The 23,466-nt window shown below is 44.7% G+C and overlaps 1 protein-coding gene across 5 annotated transcripts in view; it reads right to left on the bottom strand.

The window, feature by feature from the left end:
• Positions 1-23,466, bottom strand: part of MCC (MCC regulator of WNT signaling pathway) — a 408,333-nt gene that overhangs the window by 88,834 nt on the left and 296,033 nt on the right. For all 5 annotated transcript variants that reach the window (XM_032844747.1, XM_032844771.1, XM_032844753.1 and 2 more), the window contains 2 exons: positions 19,668-19,781; positions 5,411-5,553 (listed from right to left, as the gene is read on the bottom strand). In XM_032844747.1, coding sequence (XP_032700638.1) covers positions 5,411-5,553; positions 19,668-19,781 — 257 coding nt within the window. The remainder of the gene's footprint in view (positions 1-5,410; positions 5,554-19,667; positions 19,782-23,466) is intronic.

The following is a 23,466-nucleotide window of genomic DNA, read 5'->3' as shown; positions in this document are numbered from 1 at the left end:
AATGATCTTATCCGAAAAGGGAAGTACTTCCAGACCTAAAGCTAAAGTACTACGGAATCAGTAATATTTGGTACAAATATTATTTCCTCAGCAATCCCCATGTCTCTTCTGTTTTGGCGTGGACATTCATGCCTTGTCACTGGATTGACTGGTGAACAAGATCCAGATGGACATCTGCCTGCCTTGGCACCTGTCAGTCAATTACGTCCAGCTAACCCCGCCGACCTGACCTGCTGGGGGTTTTGCTGAACTACATCCTTCCTGATAAGTAAAGGCAGATGTGCCCTGACATGCCATCATTGTTTTAAAGAACAAAGTTTTTTTTAGATACAATGAGGAACTGTATTCTTCCCAATTCTCTTAGAGGCTCTAAAGCAGGAAATCGGTGTTAAGTCTCAATTCTTCCTGCAATTACACCTCTTTTTCCATCTAGCGCAAAGGAAGATGGACTCATCTATGAATCTTCTGGTGAATAACGGGGCAAATGGAAAGGTCAGGCTCATGGGGCAGGTATGGGATTTTAGAGACTGGATTATGTCGGAGTAAATGGGACTTTGCATATTATCTTTGTTGCCAAAGGAGCATTTTGCAGACAGAGCAGCGGAAGCGTGAAGGGCCAGATTAGAGGGAGGTAACTCTGAGGGGAGAGGTCAGTGTGGCAGGGCTGCAGCCACTTGAGGTAAAGGGAAGGGGAGAGCCCAGGGTAGGAGCCAAGGCTGAAGGTGAATCTCAGTGACAGAAGAAAAGACACAGGGTCCTAGAAGTTCAAGAAAAACACACCAGGAAGGAAGATTTGGAAGCAAATCCTCTAGAAAAGGACCCAAAATAAGAAAAGGTCGCTGGATTCTTCAGTTAGGAAGTCAGTAGTGATTGTCAAAAAAGCCTCTTCGCTCAGGCTGCTGTAATAAGACACTGTAGATGAACTAGCTCAAGCAACAGGATTTTATTTTCTCTCAGTTCTAGACTTTGGTCTGAAGTCCCAAATCAAGGCGGCTGCACAGTCAGTTTCTGGTAAGGGCTTTCTTTCTGGCTTACTGACGGTTGCCCTGTCACCGTATCCTCATGCAGCAGGGATCGAGTGTGCCCTCGAGCAAGCCCTCTGGTGTCTCTTCTCGGAAGGGCACCCACTACACCCACCATGCGGTCCCCATCCTCATGACCTCAATGGGACAGAGTTAGCTCCCAAAGGCCCCAGCTCCAAATGCTGTCCTATTCAGGGGTAGGGCTTCCACATATGAATTTTTGAATTTGGAGACACAATTTGGTCCTTAGCAAAAAGAGTGTTGGCAAACTGCTGCACTCAGAAGCCAGATAGCTGTGGGCTAACAACCAAGCAATGAAGCAGAAACATGACCTACTCATGACAGCCAGCAGTGAAATGGTGGTGTTAGGAGAGTAGCTTTTGGGCAAAGAAAATAATCTCCTCAGGGGCACCCGGGTAGCTGAGTCCGTTAAGCATCTATCTTCAGCTCAGGTCATGATCCCAGGGTCCTGGGGTCGAGTCCTGCGTCAGGCTCTCTACTCAGCGGGAAGCCTATTTCTCCCTCTGCCTTTGCCCTTTCCCCCGCCCCACTCATACTCTCTCTTTCTAATATATAAATAAAATCTGAAAAAAAAGGAAAGAATCTCCTTGGGAAACAAAAGTGCTCATGTTTAATTTGTTTAGAAATCCAACCCCCCCATTCCAAAGTGAGCTATTGATGTATTTTTCCATTTCCCCATCCCATTATATAATCTCCCCAAGTCAGATGAGCATTAAAAGAAGCCACTCATGCCATATAGTTAAGTTAAAATGCCTGCATTACAAAACATTGTTTGCTATGTGATCCAATTTATTTAAAATATTCATGAATAAAATTTTTTAGGAGGCCATATATACAAAATGTTCAGTGCTTATTCCCAGGAGATGGGATTTAGGATACATTAGGCAGGGCTCAGTCAGGAACATAAACTACACTGGATATTTCAAGTAGAAGAGATTCAATTTAGGCAGTGCCAGTCTTGAGTGACTGTTGGAAGGACCAGAGAAGTGTGGGTGCAGGCCACTGGGAGTTGGGACATTTGCCATCACAGGTGTGGACCCCTCAAAGGTCAGCAAACTGCCACTCCTTCACATCTGCCCACAGCTCCCGGCTCTGAGGTGCAGGACCTCATGGCCACGAAAGTCTCTATTCCGCTGCCGCCATCATGTCCTGAGGAACGACGGCTCCCACCGGCCTTCTGCTTTCCAAACCCATTCAAAGGCACCTCACCGGCGGAACCGAAATCATCTCCAAAACCCAGCTAACCTGGGAAGGAGTCCCACGGGTCCAACCTCTCTGATTCTGGGGAAAGCAGAGAGAAGGGGTGGGAATGGTAGAAAATGTTAGATGACATGTCATAGGCCACCCTCTTTGGCTACTCAACAACCACACACAACCTCTCACACACACTGAAATTTCCAAATGGCAACAGCCATGACCCCAAGCTTCTGTAACCATCCCTCATTCAAATGGGAAGGGACTCACCTTCTCACCAAAATGGGAGACCCCAAGTCCCATCAGTTATTGTCTCCATCGTCAGGCACCCACTGCTCTTCTAGCTCAGTGGCAAATCCTCCTAGATACCAGCTAACCTGACCAATAGATAAGTTTCACCAAAACCAGATCACCTTGTGTAACAGGAGAAATTAAGAAGAGGAAAAAAAAAAAAAAAAGAAATTGAATATATACGCAAATAAGCACCAAAATATGCATAGGCTAGCCGTCTTTTCTACAACTGGCCCTAAGGCTATGGTTGGTGTTGCTAACTTTCTTCTTTCACTCAGAAGTCCCTATTTCTTTTGTGTTTGACCAGCATCTTAGTTGGTTAGAGTTCTTCACCGAGTGAAATAATTAGCAATCTTTATTCCTGAGGGACCTAGCCATGAGTGTATACACCTGACACACCCTACCTGGGATGAGATTGCTTACAGAGTCTCCAAGCAAAGTAAGACTAGCTTTATCAGACAGGGAGGGGGAGTGCTTCTGCAGGATGGGGGTTTGTAGGCGCTAGGTATTTCGATTCGCAGAAACCTACCCGGGTGTCTCGATTCAAATTCTCACCATTTCTTCTTTTCCTATCAATGCTTCAACTTCATCTAAGAGATCTAATGTGGCTGGGATTTCAACTTATATTGGAGTTCAGCCCCCTGTAGTGTCTGATTCTTGGCTGCCTTAGCCCTGTGGCTACAGGATATGAGAGAGTGTGTTCTAGGGTGGCCACAGAAGGTTCCCATTCTGATAGCAACTTGAGATGAAAGTTTACAACTATGAGATTATTTTTTACTTAAGCAATGTAGTGTTGCTTACATATGGATAGTTCATAGCTTACATACACTAGTCCCATACTAATGATTTTTCAGCACTTCCAATAAATTCCTAACTCGGGCCCAAGCCAAAGTGACAAGAAACTCTGTCAGGACCAGCATTGTGCCTGACTAGTGTGACTCTCCATTCTCTACATCCTGGATCTTCAAGGGCCTTTGGGAGTTCCTCCGAGGTACCTGGCTCCCACTTCACTCAGTCTAGCAAGCATCTCAGGACCTGAGGGCAAACCAGTTTCCTGGAGTGCAGGGGGCAGGAGACACCCCTTAGCCGAGGAGCTCAGGGGACCAGAAAAGCCCTGTCTTCCTGGCCCCCATATCTGCGTGGCCTGCAGGGAGTCCCCTCAAGGAGGGGAAGCTCATTTACATAATGAAAACTGGCAGAATTTAATGTGACATCTGCACAGGCACATTAAATAAGAGGCACCAATAAATGTTTACAGTCAAGAAGCTCACCATATTTTAACACGAAGCTGTTTGGCCATTATACTTAATTTAAACATCCTGAAGTTGAGTTTTCCAGGTGATGTGTGATGCTTTTTTTCACTACTCGTCCATTTGCCCTCACCTTCTCAAGTGTTGCAAAGTGCAACATGTTTTAGTGGAAATTACAAACTTGCCAATGTACTCTGTCAGCCTCCTTTAAATCTGCCATAATCATTTCTTTGGTCTGAAAATTCTCCTCTGCTCATGCATTTCTAACCCACAATCACTCTGAAGACCGGGATACAATTTAAAGGCCTTGAGGTTCTAAATTGGAATATGGGATTTCTTGTGTGGCTCCAGTCAGTGCAAAGTTTTCCATGATTTTATCCAGAAAAACCAGAGGCCCATCAGTACCCTCATCAGATAGCCCTGTCATTACTCTCTCAGACTTGGAACAAAACCACCCGAAGTTTCTTCTAACCTGGGACTTCTGGAGGGAGAGTTTAAAGTAGTGGTCTCTACAAATGCCCTGATTGCGGCTTGGACAGACATTCGGTGGGCAAACCCTCTTTCTCCATAAAGGTGGAAGACAACCATTTGCTTTCCTCAGGGCTGTTCTCTGAGGACAGGCAGGGAGATGAAAGCTCTCAGTCTTTGGCTAAGTGGCTCAAAGAGAACCCCCTTCTCTGAACAGCAGGGCAGACACACCCATTCAGAACTGCATGCAGGAGCCTTAGGGGTTAAGTGATTGTTAAGGAAGGCAGGACCCCCAGGAGTCACTTTCATGGAAAGAATATTAAGTAAAAGCAGAGAGACCGTGGTTCTAACTCCACCTCTATCCTCTAACTAGAACTTCAAAGTAATCCCTTAATATAGCTTTTTAAGATTTTATTTATTTATTTGACAGGCAGAGATCACAAGTAGGCAGAGAGACAGGCAGAGAGAGAGGAAGGGAAGCAGGCTCCCCACTGAGCAGAGAGCCCAATGTGGGGCTCGATCCCAGGACCCTGGGATCAGGACCTGAGCCAAAGGCAGAGGCTTTAACCACTCAGCCAGCAGGTACCCCAAAACCCTTAATATTTTTAAGCCCCAGACTTTGTGCCAGTAAAACGATGTATCCAATCTTGTTCCCCACCCGAGTTTGCAAGAGGCCACATCCATGTTGGTAAATCAACTTCAGGTGAGCTCAAGATGTTAGATTATCTAGAAGCAGACATACTCCTTAGTCCTAAGCCACGTTGATAGATCTCTCAAAATTCTCAAGGGAGGCACACAGTTTGCACACTGAGTAGATTCGATAGGTGACAGGGATACTGGGAGGGAGATGAAGGGGCACCCTTCAGAACTCGCTAAACAATCATTTCACCCACTTGCAATTCCACACTCTTATCGGTAAAGGGAGGATTACAACTCCCACCCTGGCTGCCTTCCAGGGGAGCCCTTGGGAGGATCCAGAAGAGAACAGAATAGTGGAGGGAAAAAGGCAGGGTTAACAAGGTGAAGAGACAGGAGTAGATATCAACTGTAAAAGTCTTAGCCGCAAATAAAACATCATCATTACCCATCGGGACCACTTCAGCTCCAAGAGCCAGCTTGGAGCCCAGAGGGGCAGAGAGAAAGCCACGTCTGGGAGCTCACTACCTGATGGTGGTGCCTTGCAAACGGTCTATCTTCTTATTGAGCTCAGCAATGATGCTGTGGAGTTCCGTGATGCGCTCCTCGTACCGAAGCGTCGTCCGCTCCTGGACGTCCTCATGTTCTCTCATGAGGTGGGACTGCTCACACTGGGATCAAGAGAACAACAGAAGTGCCAATGAGTGGATGCGCCAATGGGTGAGTGATGCTAAATTTTATGGTCTCGAACCACCACAACCTCAACGTTGAGCATGCTCCAAATAAACACAGACCCGCCCGTTGGCCCGGAATCCCAGAAGCCACAACAGCAGCTGAATTTTAGAAGGCATCTCCCGCCTGCCCCACCCCCTCGGCTCCCACCCCTGTGGACAAAGTCTTCGCCTTTGTAGCATTCATTCTGTCTTTGGGAGAAAGCCTGTCTGCCATTACTCAAAATCTCTGTGGCATTATCCAAGTCTCTTGCTTTTCCCCTCACCAAGAAGTAGGCAAGTATCCAAGCTGGATCCATCAGTTACCTTCTTTGGGAACGTGAATCTTGAGTGAATGGACTTAAGATTGCCTGGAGTTCGCTCACTTGACTGAGGGGACTGAAAAGACTGTCCTTTCCTTCCCGACATCTATACCCCAGAGCTTCCCCGCCATGTTTCCTCATGGATGTTTAGTTCTCTTTGTACCAATGCATTCCTTTTTTTTGTTGTTTTTTAATTTTTATTTTTTTAATGAAAATTAATGTATTTTTAGTTCATTCCCTTTTTGCTGACATTGCTGGGGTATGTTTCAGCCACTTTTCAACCAAATAACCCTAAGTGGTATGACAACATTTCTTATCTGGCTGGTGTATCTGTAGACTTCATTCTTTCCAATATCCTTTTCTACCAGACTATGAACACTGGGAAGGCAAAAACAAGGTGTTTTCAATGATTGAGCCCAAACACCTGGCAAATGGCTTGCTTCACTGTGGGTGATCTAGTAGTGTTATGGAATGAATCAATGGCAATATATCACACCGTCAAGGAGACCACTTTGCAGAAACAATGACAGGAGAAACTGAGGCGCTTCCCTTGCTCAGCATTTGATGGTCTCAGAGGCAGCAGATGCTAGAAAAACATTTTCATAGCTAGAGTTTAAATCCTAGGGAACCTGCTCATCTTCACTTCTCTGCTCCCTCCTCAATGTCCCACCAGTCACTGTGTGCCTTGAGTCTCATTTGCATAACAATAAAACTCATCAGTGATGGAACAAGGGATCCAACTTCTATCCCTGTCTACTGCATTCAGCCCTGATTAATTTCCTGTCCATCAGAGGAATTTTAATTTCATTTTAGTGAGGTTTTCCTAATGCCAAGAGTCATACGTACTTGACAACTTTGCATTTTCAGGGCTGGTAGCAGCCGGGCAAGGGTAAGACTTCTCACCCACCAGGTCCAACATCCTCCTCCCACCCTAAATCTGTTGCTTCCTATGGTGGCATAACCCAGAAGCTACAGGACAAATGCCTTCTGAGATGAGCACAACACCACACTAAGCCCCACTCCCTATTGAAAGACGTATGCAGCAAGTAAATCTGCGCAATATGGTGGTACAAGTCACGGCGGAGACCACACCTACAAACCACCTTGATGTGTATTAATGCAGTATCGTCCTGGGGGTTGCTCAGAACTCCAGGAACAAGACTGGAGGCAAGGAGGTGGTGGAGACTATATCCCAGACCTTCGTGAGCTGGCTGCTTTCAGAGAGACAGTGATGGCAACTTCTGTTCTGAGGGACAACCTGCAACATCAGATAACCTCTCCTCGAGGTCGAACACAACTGGAAGTATGTGGCAACTGAGGCAAGGATAAAGTCACATCTATAGGGAAACTTTCCTAAACAGATCAAAACCCTAACGGGCCACAGATACTCTTTCCATGAAGTTATGCCTTTTCATCCATGATCCATCATATTTTACAGGGAACAACACAAGCCCACAAAATGACAATGTGTCAGAGACAGTATGTGTCAATCAGTGAAAAAGGTTCATATTTCTCTGGAGCATACGCACAGCTGAATACTGTTTCTCTGCATTCCTGCAAAATATCTATGAGCTTTTGCTATTATGCTTTATTCCCACCTTCAAAGTGTGTGTGTGTGTGTGTGTGTGTGTACGCGTGCGTGTGCAGTATGTATGTGTGTCAGTGTAGCTGGCACTCTTATGAAGACCACCAGTTTTAGATCTTAAAATATTTACAAGATACTGCCCAGCCTGACCTGACTCTCATTTATGCTGCGACTCCTACTACACTGCACTCTTATTGGCTCCTCCTCCTTGGTTTTCCATATTCAGCTCTCTAGGGCTACAGATCACTGTGAAACGGGGCGCCTGCATGGCTCACTCGGTTAAGCATCTGCCTTCAGCTCAGGTCATGATCCTAGGGCCCTGGGATCGAGTCTTGCATTGCGATCCTTGCTCAGTGTAGAACCTGCTTCTCCCTCCGCCTGCTATTCCCCCTGCTTGTGCTGACAAATAAATAAAATCTTTAATTAAAAAAAAAAAAAAGCCACTGTGAAATGCTTCCCTTTACATACTCAACAGCTCTCACTCTCCTTTATCTTTTTTTTTTTTTTTAAGATTTGTATTTATTTGAGAGAGAGAGAGAAAGTGTGTGAATAAGCACCAGCAGGGGGAGAGGCAAAGGGAGAAGCAGACTCCCCACTGAGCTGGGAGCCCAACTGGGGCTTGATTCCAGGACACAGGGATCACAGCCTAAGCGGAAGGCAGATGCTTAACTGACTGAGCCACCCAGGTGCCCCTCTCACTCTCCTTTAATTCCCCACTTACAGTTCCTCCTTCATAGTCTTTAGAAGTCAACAGTCCACCACCACCACCACCAAGGTAGACCAGAAACTACAAAATTCATGTTAAAACGGAGGTGTGCCCCAGTCAGAATGGCTAAAATGAACAAGTCCGGAAATGACAGATGCTGGTGAGGATGCGGAGAAAGGGGAACCCTCCTACACTGTTGGTGGGAATGCAAGCTGGTGCAACCACTCTGGAAAACAGCATGGAGGTTCCTCAAAATGTTGAAAATAGAACTACCGTATGACCCAGCAATTGCACTCCTAGGTATTTACCCTAAAGATACAAATGTAGTGATCCGAAGGGGCACGTGCACCCGAATGTTTATAGCAGCAATGTCTACAATAGCCAAACTATGGGAAGAACCTAGATGTCCATGAACAGATGAATGGATAAAGAAGAAGTGGTATATATACACAATGGAATACTATGCAGCCATCAAAAGAAATGAAATCTTGCCATTTGGGACGACGTGGATGGAACTAGAGGGTATCATGCTTAGCGAAATAAGTCAATCGGAGAAAGACAACTATCATATGATCTCCCTGATATGAGGGAGAGGAGATGCAACATGGGGGTTAAGGAGGTAGGAGAAGAGTAAATGAAGCAAGATGGGATTGGGAGGGAGACAAACCATAAGTGACTTGTAGTCTCACAAAACAAACTGAGGGTTGCTGGGGTGGGCGGGGGTTGGGAGAGGTGGGTGGGGTTATGGACATTGGGGAGGGTATGTGCTGGGGTGAGTGCTGTGAAGTGTGTAAACCTGGCAATTCACAGACCTGTACCCCTCGGGAAAAAAAAATATATGTTTATAAAAAATAAAATTTAAAAAAAAAATGGAGGTGTGCCAATATTCACACAAGAAAATGGCACACAATCTACTACTGATAATCACCAAGACAACCCCAGACACCCCTGGTGACTCTTGAGAGCTGCGGGTGGGGGAGGGGTGCCCAGGTTGCCGGGAGAGCAGATGGCCGATGCCCAGATAACGAGAGCGTGCTATCTGGTACTGTACCACCTTCGCCCCTGCCTGTAACTGGGAAGTCTGCCTGGAGGGTATGAGTATGAACAAGAGACAACAGGAAGCCTGATGATTCAGACAGAACAGCACTTGTAGCTAAAAGGAGACAAAAGACTCATAATGTATATTTGGAACTAGGGGTTCATTTGGGAGTAGCAACAAGACTCTATCGGAGGAAGAAAAGTTCTTAGCTGAAGGCAAAGATATCTGGTTTATGTTCCTATATTTTTTCCATAAGTATGGTTTCTTAAAATAGTGGAAAGCCTCTATAATTTAATTCTTCCTAAAAATAATAGATACAGCTTGATTTCCCATAACATTTAAGATACGAGGCTGAGTGCTACAGAGTGGGGATCACTAGGACATGTCCTCCGAAGGGAAATGCAGTCACAGCTTCCAGGTGGAATTCTCTGCTGGAGAATAAGAAACGTGGACAGAAACGGGGGGTGGGGGGGAGGAGAGATGGTAGAATGGTACCCTGGGGATCCTTCACACAATGAAAAGAGAACACTGGAAAATAATTATTGAAATGCCCAGCCTCAAGGAGAATGGATGGCTTGAGAAGATATTGTCCAAGGCTCATCCATACAAATCAACATCCCCTTGAGGTATCACATTGAACACTTCACCCATTCTGCACACACTGGTGGGACCCAGACAAAGATAGGTTGAAGCCCGAACCTCCACGCTGCAGGGTGGGGCGGGGCGGGGTAAAGGAACGGGGCAGGAGAAAACAAGCCATTACCTGCTGGAGCCCGAAGAACCCAACAGAACACCCTTGTTCAACAGCTCCCACTGAACTGCACAAGACCAACCCCGGGAAAGGGGCACCTCAGTGCAGGAAAAGTGGGAGATGAGTGGCGGGACCCAAGACAGAGCCATTCTGCACGTGATCGGTGTGTTCCTGCGCCGGCCAGCTCCCGCAGCCGCAGGACTGTCCGTTCCAGTCTTGCCCAATTTTATAAGCACACTCCGGTATGGTGACTGACCCATGCCTCTCACCACCCTGAGTTTTCATGACCGGTGAGGGCCTTGTTTAGCCTGGGAGGGCATGTGGTTTTGAGTGTTCTCTTTCCTAGGGGCACAGGCTAGGTCAGGCTGGATACTGCACCTCCATCTATGAGTCACCTCTGGGCACGTATTCCCGTAAAGCCTCAATCCAGACGGTACTACAACGATGACAGCTAAACAGGATAAAGGAGTAGGACTTCTAGATTACTCCTTCATGCTTGCACACATTTCTTGACTTTTAAGTTACAAGTCGAGGTACTTTATATACATATTAAAAAGCGATAGATGGGGGCATCTGGGTGGCTCAGTGGGTTAAAGCCTCTGCCTTTGGCTCAGGTCATGATCTCAGGGTCCTGGGATCGAGCCCCGCATCGGGATCTCTGCTTAGCAGGGTGCCTGCTTCCCTTCCTCTCTGCCTGCCTCTCTGCCTATTTGTGATCTCTGTCAAATAAATAAATAAATAAATCTTTATTTAAATAAAATAAAAAGGTGATAGATGTCCACTCTTCACATAATTCATTAACCCTTCCTGCAATGGTGTTCGTTTCTCTCTGGTACACAGAGGGGTCTCTGGCAGGACCATCATGTAGGGTGTGTGTCTCGTAAGCATCAGCACCCCTGATAGACAACAGGGATATTCCTCAAGGCTCTGGTTCACCTCCATCCATGCACAGTGGGAGATGATGTTTTCTCTCCCCTCCTTGAAGCTAAATATGGCCATGTGACTTATTTCAGCCAATGAGGTATGAGTGAAGTTATGTCACTTATGCCTAGAAGCCTTTAAGGCTCCTTCAGGATTTGCTACATTCCCTTCCCTGGCCATGGCTGCTGGCAATGTTCCAGACAGTAGAAGCCCCATCAGCTTAGGAGGCTGGTAGAGGACAATTCGTGACAGTTTCCTGCCAGCCCTACCGAGCTCCTAGCAAGAAACAAGAAATAAATCTCTGATATGTTAAGCCGCTGAGGTGGTTTGGGGGTTATTTATTTGGGCATATTCTGATGATACAACCATTTTACAGATGAAAACAAAATGTAAAGTGACTGATTTCTTATATCCTAGGCAACAAGCAGAACTCTCTGAAAAACCGTCTGATTCGTGTTTACACCATCAAAGGTAGAAGCTGTTGTAGCCACCATCTTCTCCCCCTACTCCCTCCCAGCTCCTTGACCTGCGGGCTTATCCCCATGTGATTTGCCTTAAGATCTCCAGGGACAGCAGAGTCACCCTCCTTGGTCTCCTTCCCCGACCCACCTCCAGTAAACTCCAGGAAACACAAATATTATGCCTTCCCATACCAGGTAAATGTAGGAAACCCAGACAACTCTCTCCTCAGCCCCTTGGAGAACGGAAATATAAAAGGAGACACAAGGGGTTTTAAGACAGGGAATTCTAGGTCCCTCTGGTACCCATCAAGCCAGCTTTAGCTGCCAAAGTCAATTATTCAGTGACAACTTTCTTAACAGGGAGTGGTAGCTTCTTCCAGCAAAACTAACAAGTGAGGGATGAATTTCTTCTCCTCACCATACCGAAATACCCCATAAAATTTCAGCTGAACAAAATAAGAAATGGTCTCAAACAACACGCTGCCACTTTTTTCCTCTTATCACAGGGAATCGCATCCAGGGCTCTCCCTTCTCCCAGCCTATATTCAGTTTTTGACTGATCCTATATTTTAGCAAAGAAAGCAAGCCTGTGGTTGCAGCATCTTGCCTGCCATGAATTTCTGGAGGTCAGAATCACTAGGATTTCTTCCACAACTACAAACAGTCAATGTGAAAGGCAAAGAAAAAAAGACTGGGATCGGATAGGAGGAAATTTTTTTTTCCTGACTTTCGTCTGGGACTTAATGTATACTCAGAGCATTTTCCCTAGGTTTCAGCTATCATGATGAGGAAGCAACTTTAAAATCTATATAAATACCTATGTCTAGCCACATAAATCAATGAAATTGCCTGTATGCAAAAATGTGTAATAAAAACAAGCGGTATCATTCCAGCCACCAAGAATATCTCCACTCTTGGTGCAATCCTGGGATGAAGCCATGAGTCAGCCTCGAGACAGACCGGTCTGAGAACTTGAGCTCTTGTTGGAAAAACCCTGTGCAAAGTGGCAGTGCTAAGGAGCTTTCTGATTTTATTAATGTTCTTCACTGGGTTTTATCTTACTCCACAGAGGCCACGTATCTTTAATCATCACATTAGTCTCAGCTGTCAAACCTAAGAGCATTATGAACTCCATTCCTGAAAAATGCAATGCCATCATTAATCTGTTAACCCTCTCAACCATCCTGGTGAAGGGGGGCGGCACCACCCCCTTGTAAAATATGCAAAGAAGTCATGCTACTTTCTCGGGATCGCACTGAATTGGTCTCAGCAATATTACTCGGGGTTATTTCCACCCTCATTCTAAGTCCTCGTCCAGGTTCTCCCAGGGGAAAGATGGGAGGAACCAGGCCAACTAAACAAAGAGGCCCGGCACAAATGGAAATTCCCTTGATGAGGAAAACAACTAGCGCAATTTACCAAAGAAAAGTAGAAACAAGTAAGGAAGGAATGGAGGACATTCTTGACCAAGAGAACACAGCCAAACTGTACCTTTAAGTATCTCATACAATGAGAAAGCACCAAGAAAGCGCTCTCTCCATGACATTTAATGAAAAGTATTTATGCTTTCTTCCTAAAAGCCAAGAGGTAGAAAATTCAGAAGCCTTGCTATCCAAAGATAGAGAGCTTAGAAATAGAAAGCGTTCTGTATTACTACTGACTGATTTCGTGGGGAGTCATAGATTCATAAGCTTGTTTGAGATATATCATTCTACAGCCCTTAAAAAAATGCAGCAATGTAAAACTGTTGGTCCTCAATAAATAGCAAATATGCCGAAAGCATCGAACCAGAAGCATATAGAATCTCTGCCAGCTTCCCACCAGGCTGTTTAATGTTGGTGCATGCATGTGTCTGTGCACCTGTTTGATGGGGATGATAGGGAAATTTAAACCAAATGGACCCATGCATCATGCTCCACCCACTTTGGGAACCCCTCTGGATGCTAAGGGCAGCCCGGACAGCCTAAAAGACAATACAGGATTAGTACAGCTGTGGATTCCCATAAAACCTGGATGCAAATTCTTTTTTTTTTTTTTTTAAGATTTTTATTTATTTATTTGACAGAGAGAGATCACAAGTAGATGGAGAGGCAGGCAGAGAGAGAGAGGGAAGCAGGCTCCCCGCTGAGCAGAGAGCCCGATGCGGGACTCAATCCCAGGGACCTGAGATCATGACCTGAGCCGAAGGCAGCGGCCTACCCACTGAGCCACCCAGGCGCCCCCTGGATGCAAATTCTAACTCTTGGTACTTTCTAGCCTCATAATCTTCGGCAAGATACTCAAATTCCCCAAACCTCTCTTTCTTCACTTGCCAAACGACCCTGCTAACGGTACCTGCACAAGAGGGCATTATGAGAACTCCCGGAGATAAAGCAAGCAGGATGCTTGTCACACCGCCTGGCACAAAACAGAGCTAAAGAAGTGTGGTGATTCTCACTACTGCTACACGCTAACAGTGGTGCTGCTGATCAAATGCTCCCAATGATCCCGGTATCTCCTCTGTGTGATACCCTCTCACTGAGCCTGGGTGGGACCTGTGACCGGCTTTTAACTAGTGCCATGTGACAAAGGTGATGGGATGTCACTCCCAGGACATTAGGTAAGACTCTGTCTGATCAGCAGACTTATTCTAGAATCTTTCTCTGCATTGAGGGCCTGAAAAGGCAAACTGTCATGGATCCTACACTCACAAAGAAATAAATTCTGTCAAGGACACGGGCAAGTGGACTCTTCCCTAGTTGAGCTTTAGATGAGCACTCAGTTCTGGCAACACCTCGATGGCAAACACATAGAGGTCCCTGTTGCCGCCATACCTGAGTTCCTGATGCACAGAAGTTGTGAGCTGATAAATGTGTGTTAAGCCAGTAATTTTGTGGTAACTTATTACACAGCAATAGAAAATGAACACAGAAGCACTCTACCTTCCTCATCATGCTGATCTAGGCTCCTTTATTCAGCTTTTCCCTTTCCATTGCTATTCTTAAAACTCTACTGGCAGGTTGACCTTATGACTATGTATAATGAACCTTTTTTTTTTTTTTTATTCAGCTAGTCCCAGTGTCACCATCAATAATTACTCAACAGATGTTGAAGCTCTTTTTGACTATTTCTGACGAAGACAGCCACCATTCACATTTTAGGTTAATCCTAGCTCTGTAATATTTAGAGAGCTGGTAAAACTCTCTAAAGCCACAGAGAATAAATTTATGCATGAACTTGCTCTTCCACAATCTGGTCAAGTTTCAAACATGAATCACTCACACAGGAAGCATGGCACTGCCATTTCATTGTCCTTATTTTTTCTTGCATAACTCTCATCTTTGTAAAAGGTATGAGACTGGTGAGTCTGACCTTCCCCCTGACCCCCATGTTCTCTCTCCTGGGTCCCAGTATCTGCACTGGAAAGACGTCTCCATTGAAAGGAACAGAGAGTAATCTTTAAGTATATTTAGTATAAGAATGCAATCGAAATGGAGTCCAGGAATGCCACTATGATGTAAAGAGCCACCAAACATTATTACATAAGAATGTCTTGACAATAAGTTAAAAGGGAACTGACTCAATCCTTGACACAGCACAGAAAAAGTTTTCCATTATCTTCTACCATCCTCTGCACAAGTTGCTCTGTCCTTGTAGGCTTAAAATTTTAATAAATACCCTCCTGATCATCTTTTAAAAATCCAAGACTTAAAAAAAAAAAAAAATCCAAGACTATAGTACCTGCCAGCTTTTAGTTAAGAGCTTTCACAATTTCCTTCCTCTTAAAAATATTCTCACAGGGGCACCTGGGTGGCTCAGTCTGTTAAGCATCTGCCTTTGCAGGTCATGATCCCAGGGTCCTGAGATCAAGCCCTGTGTCAGGGTCCCTGCTTGGGAGGGAGCCTGCTTCTCCCTTCTCCCTCTCCTTCCTACTGGTGCTCTCTCTCTCTCTCAAATAAAGAAATAAAAAAATTTTTTTAAATATTTTATTCATTTATTTGACAGACAGAAATCACAAGTAGGCAGAGAGGCAGGCAGAGAGAGAGAGGAGGAAGCAGGCTCCCCACTGAGCAGAGAGCACAATGCGGGGCTCGATCCCAGAACCCTGGGATCATGACCGGAGCCGAAGGCAGAGGCTTTAACCACTGAGCCATCCAGGCGCCCCAAAGAAATAAAATCTTTTAAAAAATTCTCACTGTTAAGAACTACTAACAATGGTTGCCTTTGATGGTTGCAAATCAGAAAACTCACCTAAAACTCTTTTATATTTATCATTAATACAAAAATAATCACTTTAAAAAACAAAAAAAACCCTGTGAAACAAAACAAAAAAAAGGCATTAAAAAATGTTGTAATTCAACAGAGCTCACTACTGAAACATCATATTGCTGCCTTTCCAGCTTTTCCTATCACATTTTTATTACTTTTATAAAAAAGGAAAATATTGTAGGTATTTAAGTAAAGTAAAAACTGAAAGATTTTGTCTGTATAATAGCCTACATGAGAAAAGAACACTGGGGATCTTGTCTTGGCTCTGGTGCCAAGCTATTCATTTGACCTTGGGTAAGCAAGTTAACCTCTCTGGGATATGCCTGACAAATGTGGAAGTAGATGATCTCAAGTATAAAGGGTCTTTCCTCTCTACTCAAACAATCTACAATTATAAGACCTGAGTTTTCAAAACTTTCCACAGGTCATCTAGACCAAGGGCTGTGACAGCCTGGTTTTTAGAGCTCTCTGAATTCTCACATAAAAACAGAACCCCTTAGGGGCGCCTGGGTGGCTCAGTGGGTTAAAGCCTCTGCCTTCGCCTCGGGTCGTGATCCCAGGGTCCTGGGATCGAGGCCCGCATCAGGGTCTCTGCTCGGTGTGGAGCCTGCTTCCCCCCTCCCCCCACCGCCTTCTGCCTGCCTCTCTGCCTACTTCTGATCTCTGTCTATCAAATAAATAAAAATCTTTAAAAACAAAACAGAACACCTTACTCAACAGAACCAAATGCTTGAGACAAGGTATTCTCTCGAACAACAAAATACAAGCAAGGACAAACCCACACCATCCACAAGCCCGAAAGGGTGTCTGAGTGGGCAGAAGCAGCGAGAAGCAGTAAGGCTGGTGGACTCGAGAACTGGAAAACCCCAACATAAACAGTCAGTACCCACAGGAAAGTGAAGGGCGCCAACTGGAAAGGAGTGGCTAAAACTAGGAGGTATCCTGCCTGAGCAGAGAGTAAATGGGGGTAAGGGGTCCCAACAAGATCTGGAAGACCTAAAGCAGCTCGTCCCTGAGAACTCTCAAGATTGGCCTCAGGACTCGCTTCCAGGAAGAAAAACTGCTGACGGTGGGATCAGGATTGAACAAGACAGAGTGACAGAGACAAAGGAAAGAATAGATCCAGATAGAAGTAGGTGAGGGGAATAGAGCCAGAAAGTTTCAGAAAGCAGGCGGTCATATTTTTGACAAAATAAAAACAACAGAAGACTAAGCCTTAAGAACTTATAAAACCTTCTTAAACCGGGCCTCCTAAAAGTTCAAGGAAACTATTTTTTCATAAAAAATTGAAAAATGGAGAAGTCCTGAGGTCAAATTCCATACAAAGTTATAAGAAGGAAGGAAAAAAGAAAATATCTCCCTATATACTATGAAAGCATGCCACAAAATGGAACATCCCACCCCCAAAAAGCCCAGACAGAGCCTACTATTTCAAAATAAGCTGAAAGACCTTAAGGAAACAAAATGACATAAAACATGAAAGACCATAACGCAGAATTAGAAAACTCATATAGTAAAAGAACACAGCAAAAAATTAGAAATAAAAATGCATTTCAGGAATACAAACTAAACTAGAAGGCACACAGGGAGAAATAAACACAACATATAATGCTCCAAGAGAAACAGAAGACGAACAACAGGAAAAACCAAGTAAAAAGGGAGAGACAGGAGGTAGATAGTGAAATACTGAAAACAGGCAGAAAAGATCTAACATACAAATAGTAAGCATCCTCGAAGAAGAAAATCAAAACAAGAGAACAGACATTAAACACTGTAGTTTTTTACACTTCCCTGAAATTAAAAGATTAAAAGAGATAATCAAAAGAATACACAGCAAACCTGAGCATATCCAACCAGAATGACTCCGATCAAGAGTTACTCTAGTAGGAGCACCTGGCTGGATCAGTCGGTGGAGTGTGTGCTCCTGATCTCGGGGTTGTGAGTTTCAGCCCCACGCTGGGTGTAGAGATTACTTAAAAATAAAATCTTTTGAAGAAAAGTTACTCTAGTAAAATTACTAGACAGACAGACAGAAAGAAAGGAAGAAAGAAAAGAAAAAGGAAAAGACAAGACAAGACAAGACATGCTATGGACATCTAGAATACATGTCTGTGAGGCTGTATTATCAGACTTGGGAGCAGCACTCTACACCAAAAGAGAAGAAGGGGATGTATTCAAGAAAAGAAAAGATGGGCCAAGGGTTTTCTATCCAGCCACAATGTCTTTCAAGTATGAAGGGCAAAGAGAACAGACATACTGTTAATAATGAGCAAGAACTTAGTGAAGACGATCCCGAGTCCTCCCTGAGGAATCGTCTAGAAAATCCGCTTCAGGCAATAAACGAATAAACAAGGAATGCTGACATAAGGACCACGGTAAACACTAAACATATAGGTACGTAGAGAAGCCTAAATGAGGACGAGATGGGGAGAGTGTGAGTTGCAATGGCCAGATGGCCAGGCAGGTGGAAGGAAGACAACTTAGCAAAAAAACTGGGGGAGTGCAGAGCGCGTAATGCAACAACAACAAAAAATTACATTCTTCTCAGGAACCATATCTGTGATGGCAGTAGTAATATTATCCTGATACTGTACGTAATATGGAATGAAGCAAGTAATCATGGGAGTATTTTCATTCTACCGTCCTCTGTAGCATTAAGAACCAGGATTCTTCACGTGAAAGAAAGGAGATTCAGATAAAATACAGGAGAAGCTAGGTATGAAGTACGCTGTGGTCTGAATTTAAATTGCGGCTATTTGTATGAACTCCTAACGTATTTTATCTGAAAAGTTATACGTACATGCATATGTAGACAAATAAGAAAATAAAGAATTTCCTGGGTACATCTAGAAAAGGGGCCTGGAAACAATGACTGACCTAGAAGCCATAAGCACTCTTAGCACTCAGATTTTGGTCTGAAGGTACTACTCTCTGCTCAGAGAAGTAAGAGTTACTCAGAGAATGGTTACTACCACATTTGGGGGAAAAAAAACGTACTATTTGAGTCCGGACTCACGTCAAAAGACTCAGGAGCCAACCTGAAGAGGCTCATACTGGCCAAAGATAAGACAATTTGAGTTTCTGTAACGAAAACAGTTATGGTGGAATGAAAACCCAAATATGTTTAAATCTATAATTTCTTAATTATATATATTTTTAATTATTGGGCAACTTCAGAGGATCAGAGTTTGTTTTCTAGAAAAATGTTAATAGAAAGATGAGAAATTTTGCTTTTCCTCAATGAACCATTGTTTTACCGAATCACAGATGGGAGATGTCTCTATAAAAGCATTCCAATTAATGAGAAATGGCAGAACTGAAATATCACCATATTTATAAGTCCTAATAATTCAATGAATCGATGAATGAAGGCATTGAGTATTAACAGTTGCTAACATCATAGAAAACGAGACAAGCAGACCCTATATTGCCTCCCATTGAAACAACAAACACCCCCTACTGTCTGGCCAAAGGGACCAGACATAAATTTGACTGAGCCTCTGGGTCCACCTGCCGTTTCACAGGAGCTAGAGGGGACGGAGGGGTGCAGTGAGCTGTATGGTGAGTGTCTAATGAGCAACATGCAGACTGTAGGGAACTCCACAGGTCAAATGGCAAGTTTCTAACAGATTAACTAAAAAGCAAACCAAGGGTGGAAGCCAAACCTATACATTAAGAGATTCAAAGGAAACCCAGAGTTTCTAATGAGCAAGACTAAACTTCACTCTCTAGGAATATATAAACTTTAGGGATATAGGGTAAAGAGACAGGAAATAGGACTATAAAAGTCACGGTGGTGGTTACCTTGGTGGGAGGGAGGGTGCGACTAGGACGGGACATAAGGAGGGGCTTCTGGGATGGCTGGCAAGTTCTACTTCCTGACCTGGACAGGGCTTATGAGAACGTTTGCTCATTACCCCATAACTCAATCTGCTGGAATTCCTCAATCTAGGTTATATCTTTAAATAAAAAATATAAAAGTTTAAATAAAAAATATAAAAGTTTAAAAAAAAAAATAAAAAACCTCTCCAGATCCCTTACCTGTGCCTTGGCTAATTTCTTTTCCAGAAGGTCTCGTTCCCGCTCCGTTTGCTGTAGACGTTTATTAAGTTCCACTATATCTCCCTTGAGTGATGCCAGGGCTGCCAAGTGGAGCTGTGGTGACAGAAGGAAAGGAACACAAGGTTAGATCCTTTGGCAGAAACTCGTTCCTTCCCTGTAATTAGTGTGATCATATAAAAAAAAAAATGTCGCAACTCCAATGGGTGCTATTAAATCAGGTGTCGGGCAGGCAAGCCGGGGTATATGGTGGTCACCGTAAATGTAACAGGGAGAAAACTCACATGTGGGCAGCGGGACCTAATTTCGGGGGTCCCATCAGAATAGAGAACAAAGCTCCTCACTCTGAGGGCTTTCCCTCTGTTACTCAGCAAGGGTGCGATTCCATTGCTGGTGGGGGGTTGTCTGATTCTCAACCCGAGCCACGAGAAAGAAGGAGAACCAGATCAGCTTTGAACTCACTTTGGAACATATGAAAGTTGGACACGGCAACTCTGTGACCCATCCTGCTGCGTGTACAGACAGATCACGGGGCCGAGTTCAAGAAAAGCTGGGCGAGCTCATTTTTGGTCAGCTGGTCCCCCCCATAAAGTCGGTCCTTTATTTCCTTGCCAGCTCATCTTTCCTCATTGTCCTCCAGACACACTACATTGCCCAGATGTTGCTTCTGGGCCCTCTTGCAGGACAGAACAAGAACTCTGATAAATGATGCTCAGAGAAGACACACCAAGAATCCCCCCAGATCCCCTTCCCCAGCCAACTCCCTCAGGTTAACTGGAGCTACAAGGGAAGTTCTTCAACACATTAACAAGGGGTACCCAGCACCCCTAGGATCTCAACGTGCCCAACTTCCGAGCCCAAAGACTGAGCTTTGCCAGCACCAAAACTAGCCCAAGAACCTTTGTGGCTTTTCAGGGCGATGGACGGAGCTCAACACTCACGTCCCAGAGTAGCACCCTTCAACCTTCTTTGTCTTCTGAGTCACTGCTTCTCTTCGGTCTTCACCGGCAGCTCCAACGGGGGAAGGGTGGACCATTCCCTAGCCAAATTCCACACTCCATTTGGGTGACTGACTAGGATCAGAACAAACCCTCCCTTCCTGACAGGTTTTTAGTAGTTTCTGCCAAGAGGGATTAAAGTAAAGAGTAGACAAATAAATGTGATCTTTAAAGATGGACGTGGTAGGACGGTCCACAGTTCAACTTTGAAGATTTTAATTGCAGGTTTAGAAAATGCTTTTCTGCAACTGCATGTCGGCTGGGAGGCTTGTTGGGGTGTGAGTGGGAGGAAGGGAGAAGGAGACCCAGGGCAGGGTCTGGGTTTTCAAAGCAGTTGTTTATGTTAGACTATCATGGCAGTGACCGTGACTTTGCTTCATTGCATCAGGGCTGCAAACCAACAGATCAATAGCTCATCTGAAATCAGGAATGCCTGAAATTTAAAAAAGGAAATGTCAGTCAATCTGGCGGTATTTGCCTTCTCATGTAGGGCTAGGGCTGCTCAGAAAAGGTCACTCTGGGTTTCAGATACAAGGTTTTGTGCGAGGAAGTCTCAGCACAAATACCACAGTGGTCCCATTGTAGTCTTTTTTTTTTTAATTTTTTTTTAAATTTATTTTTTAAAAGATTTTGTTTATTTATTTGACAGAGATCACAAGCAGATAGACAGACAGGCAGAGACAGAGAGAAGGGGAAGCAGGCTCCCAGCTGAGCGGAGAGCCCCGATGCAGGGCTTGATCCCAGGACACTGGGATCATGACCTGAGCCGGAGGCAGAAGCTTTAACCCACTGAGCCACCCAGGCACCCCTCCCATTGTAGTCTTTTGAGGCCATTCTGCTTCCAATAGGGTGGAGAGGGACACAAATTCACTCCTTCCTTAGACAGCTGGGTATCCCCTTCTTGCCTCTGAACTGGCCATCTGAAGATTCTCCTTCAGGGTCAGACATTGTGGTCTGTTAGACATTATGTCAAGACTTGAGAGAGGCTTTACCACCTCTCCTCTGGCCAGAAGGATGAAATTCATATAGAGCTGAAATGTTCCTAAAGAAATAGAAACTAAGTAGAAACTAAGATCCCAACGCTAAGCCCAGACATGCTTCCTCTCTCCTACATCTCCCTCCTACTTCCAGTGGGGGAAGGACTTGGGGGGAGAATTAGGAAGGCAAAGCTGATGGAGGAAGCTCTCAACTTCACACTTACATCATAAACTGGACCGATGGGGAGACACACAGAGTTGTTATTTCCATCATAGGACATGGCAGAGAGGGTCCAGGAAGGATCATCCCTACTGGGGAGAGGACCCAGCCTGGAACAGAGAACACCTTTGGGCCTTCCAGATTGCCAGGAAGATCCAAAAGATGTGTATTAGGGGCAAGTCTTCACTCTCCTGGATGGAAGATGCCGGTCCGTAAAGTGAGAACAGACCAGTCGTCCTTCACCTTCCCTAAGTCCCAAATCCCTGAAGAATCTAGGCAGGTGACGGACCCTTGTCCTAGAGAAGAGTCACGATTTGGGGGTTTATGGCGATGACACATTCTGGAAGCTTTCCACGACCTCCAAATTAAGAAACCACAGAGTCCGCCTAAGTTTCATAGACTCTCTTGTGAGTCATAGTCATAGTTGTTTGAGTGGGGAAAGGGCCCTGGGCACTTGACAGCACCCATTCCACCTTTGCAGGTGAGGACCTGAAACCCAGAGACTGACCTGCTCACTCAAGGTCCCGTGGGTTGCTCAGCCTTAGCACCAAGTCCATCACTGCCCTTTCCCCCACTATATGATGGTGTATCTGACAGCAATTCTCATGTTCTATGCAGGGAGAAAATTTTACTTAAAATATTTCCCTCTGATTGCAGAAAAAATAAAAATGTAACAGAAAAGTAAGCCAGAGAGAGGGCATTCTAACATTTTAGTGGTGGCCTCTGGATGGTTTCAGATCTCTGGGGGGACATTTTGAGTAAGTTTTTTTTTTTAACTTTTCTGTTTATTTTTAAGTGTGTGTGTGTGTGTGTGTGTGTGTGTGTTTAAAGAGGTTTTGTATTAAGAAACAAAGAGTTGTGACTCTATTTTCTACACATATAGGGCTGTGGCATAAAACTATAAAGGGTCTTTTCCCTTCCTTGCTGTACCTTTTTCTCTATCTACTAGCTCTTCTGATAGAAGATAAAACTCAAAGAAAAGGGGGAGGGTAGAATATACACATGTTCCCGTATGTTGCTGACAGTCATTCAGCAGAAACTAACATCAGAAGGTGAGAAGTAGAGTGGGCAAAGCAGGCGAGTCACAAGACGTGTTGCTTAGGAGGGGGCTGACGGCACCCCCTTCCTACCTCATGACTGATCACGAGAGGTGTGCTAAGTTCTCACGAGACGTTCCCCCATTAGTAATCCAGTAATCAAAAGCTAGCTTGACCTCCCTTCTTTGTGGGCTTCGCTCCCCCTCATTCTGGCAAACTTGTGGTAGCCCTGGGAATTCAAAGGCTGGGGAATGTGAGCGCAACACTCCAAGTATTAGGACACACCCCGTGCCCTGTCAAGGCAAGAAGGACAGAGGTCTTTGGGGTAAATTTTTAACAAGAGTAACAGTGGACTTAAATCTGGAAAGACAAATTTACCAAAGCAACCGAAACGATTAAATATCTGTAACAGGAAAATTGTATGTATACCCGTTTTTGAGATCTCTTTACTTGTTTCCTGGCTTTGGAAATGGTCTCTGGCTTGAGACAGAACTTCAGACATATGACCCATAAAGAACCATAAAAAGAAGATGTTTCACTAACCAAAGA

The sequence above is a fragment of the Lontra canadensis genome, unplaced genomic scaffold (genome assembly GCF_010015895.1).
Source record: "Lontra canadensis isolate GAN:19392208 unplaced genomic scaffold, GSC_riverotter_1.0 scaffold4, whole genome shotgun sequence".
In the NCBI taxonomy this organism is placed as follows: domain Eukaryota; kingdom Metazoa; phylum Chordata; class Mammalia; order Carnivora; family Mustelidae; genus Lontra; species Lontra canadensis.
The sequence above is the reverse complement of the archived record's forward strand: the minus strand, read 5'-3'. Positions and strand labels throughout refer to the sequence as shown.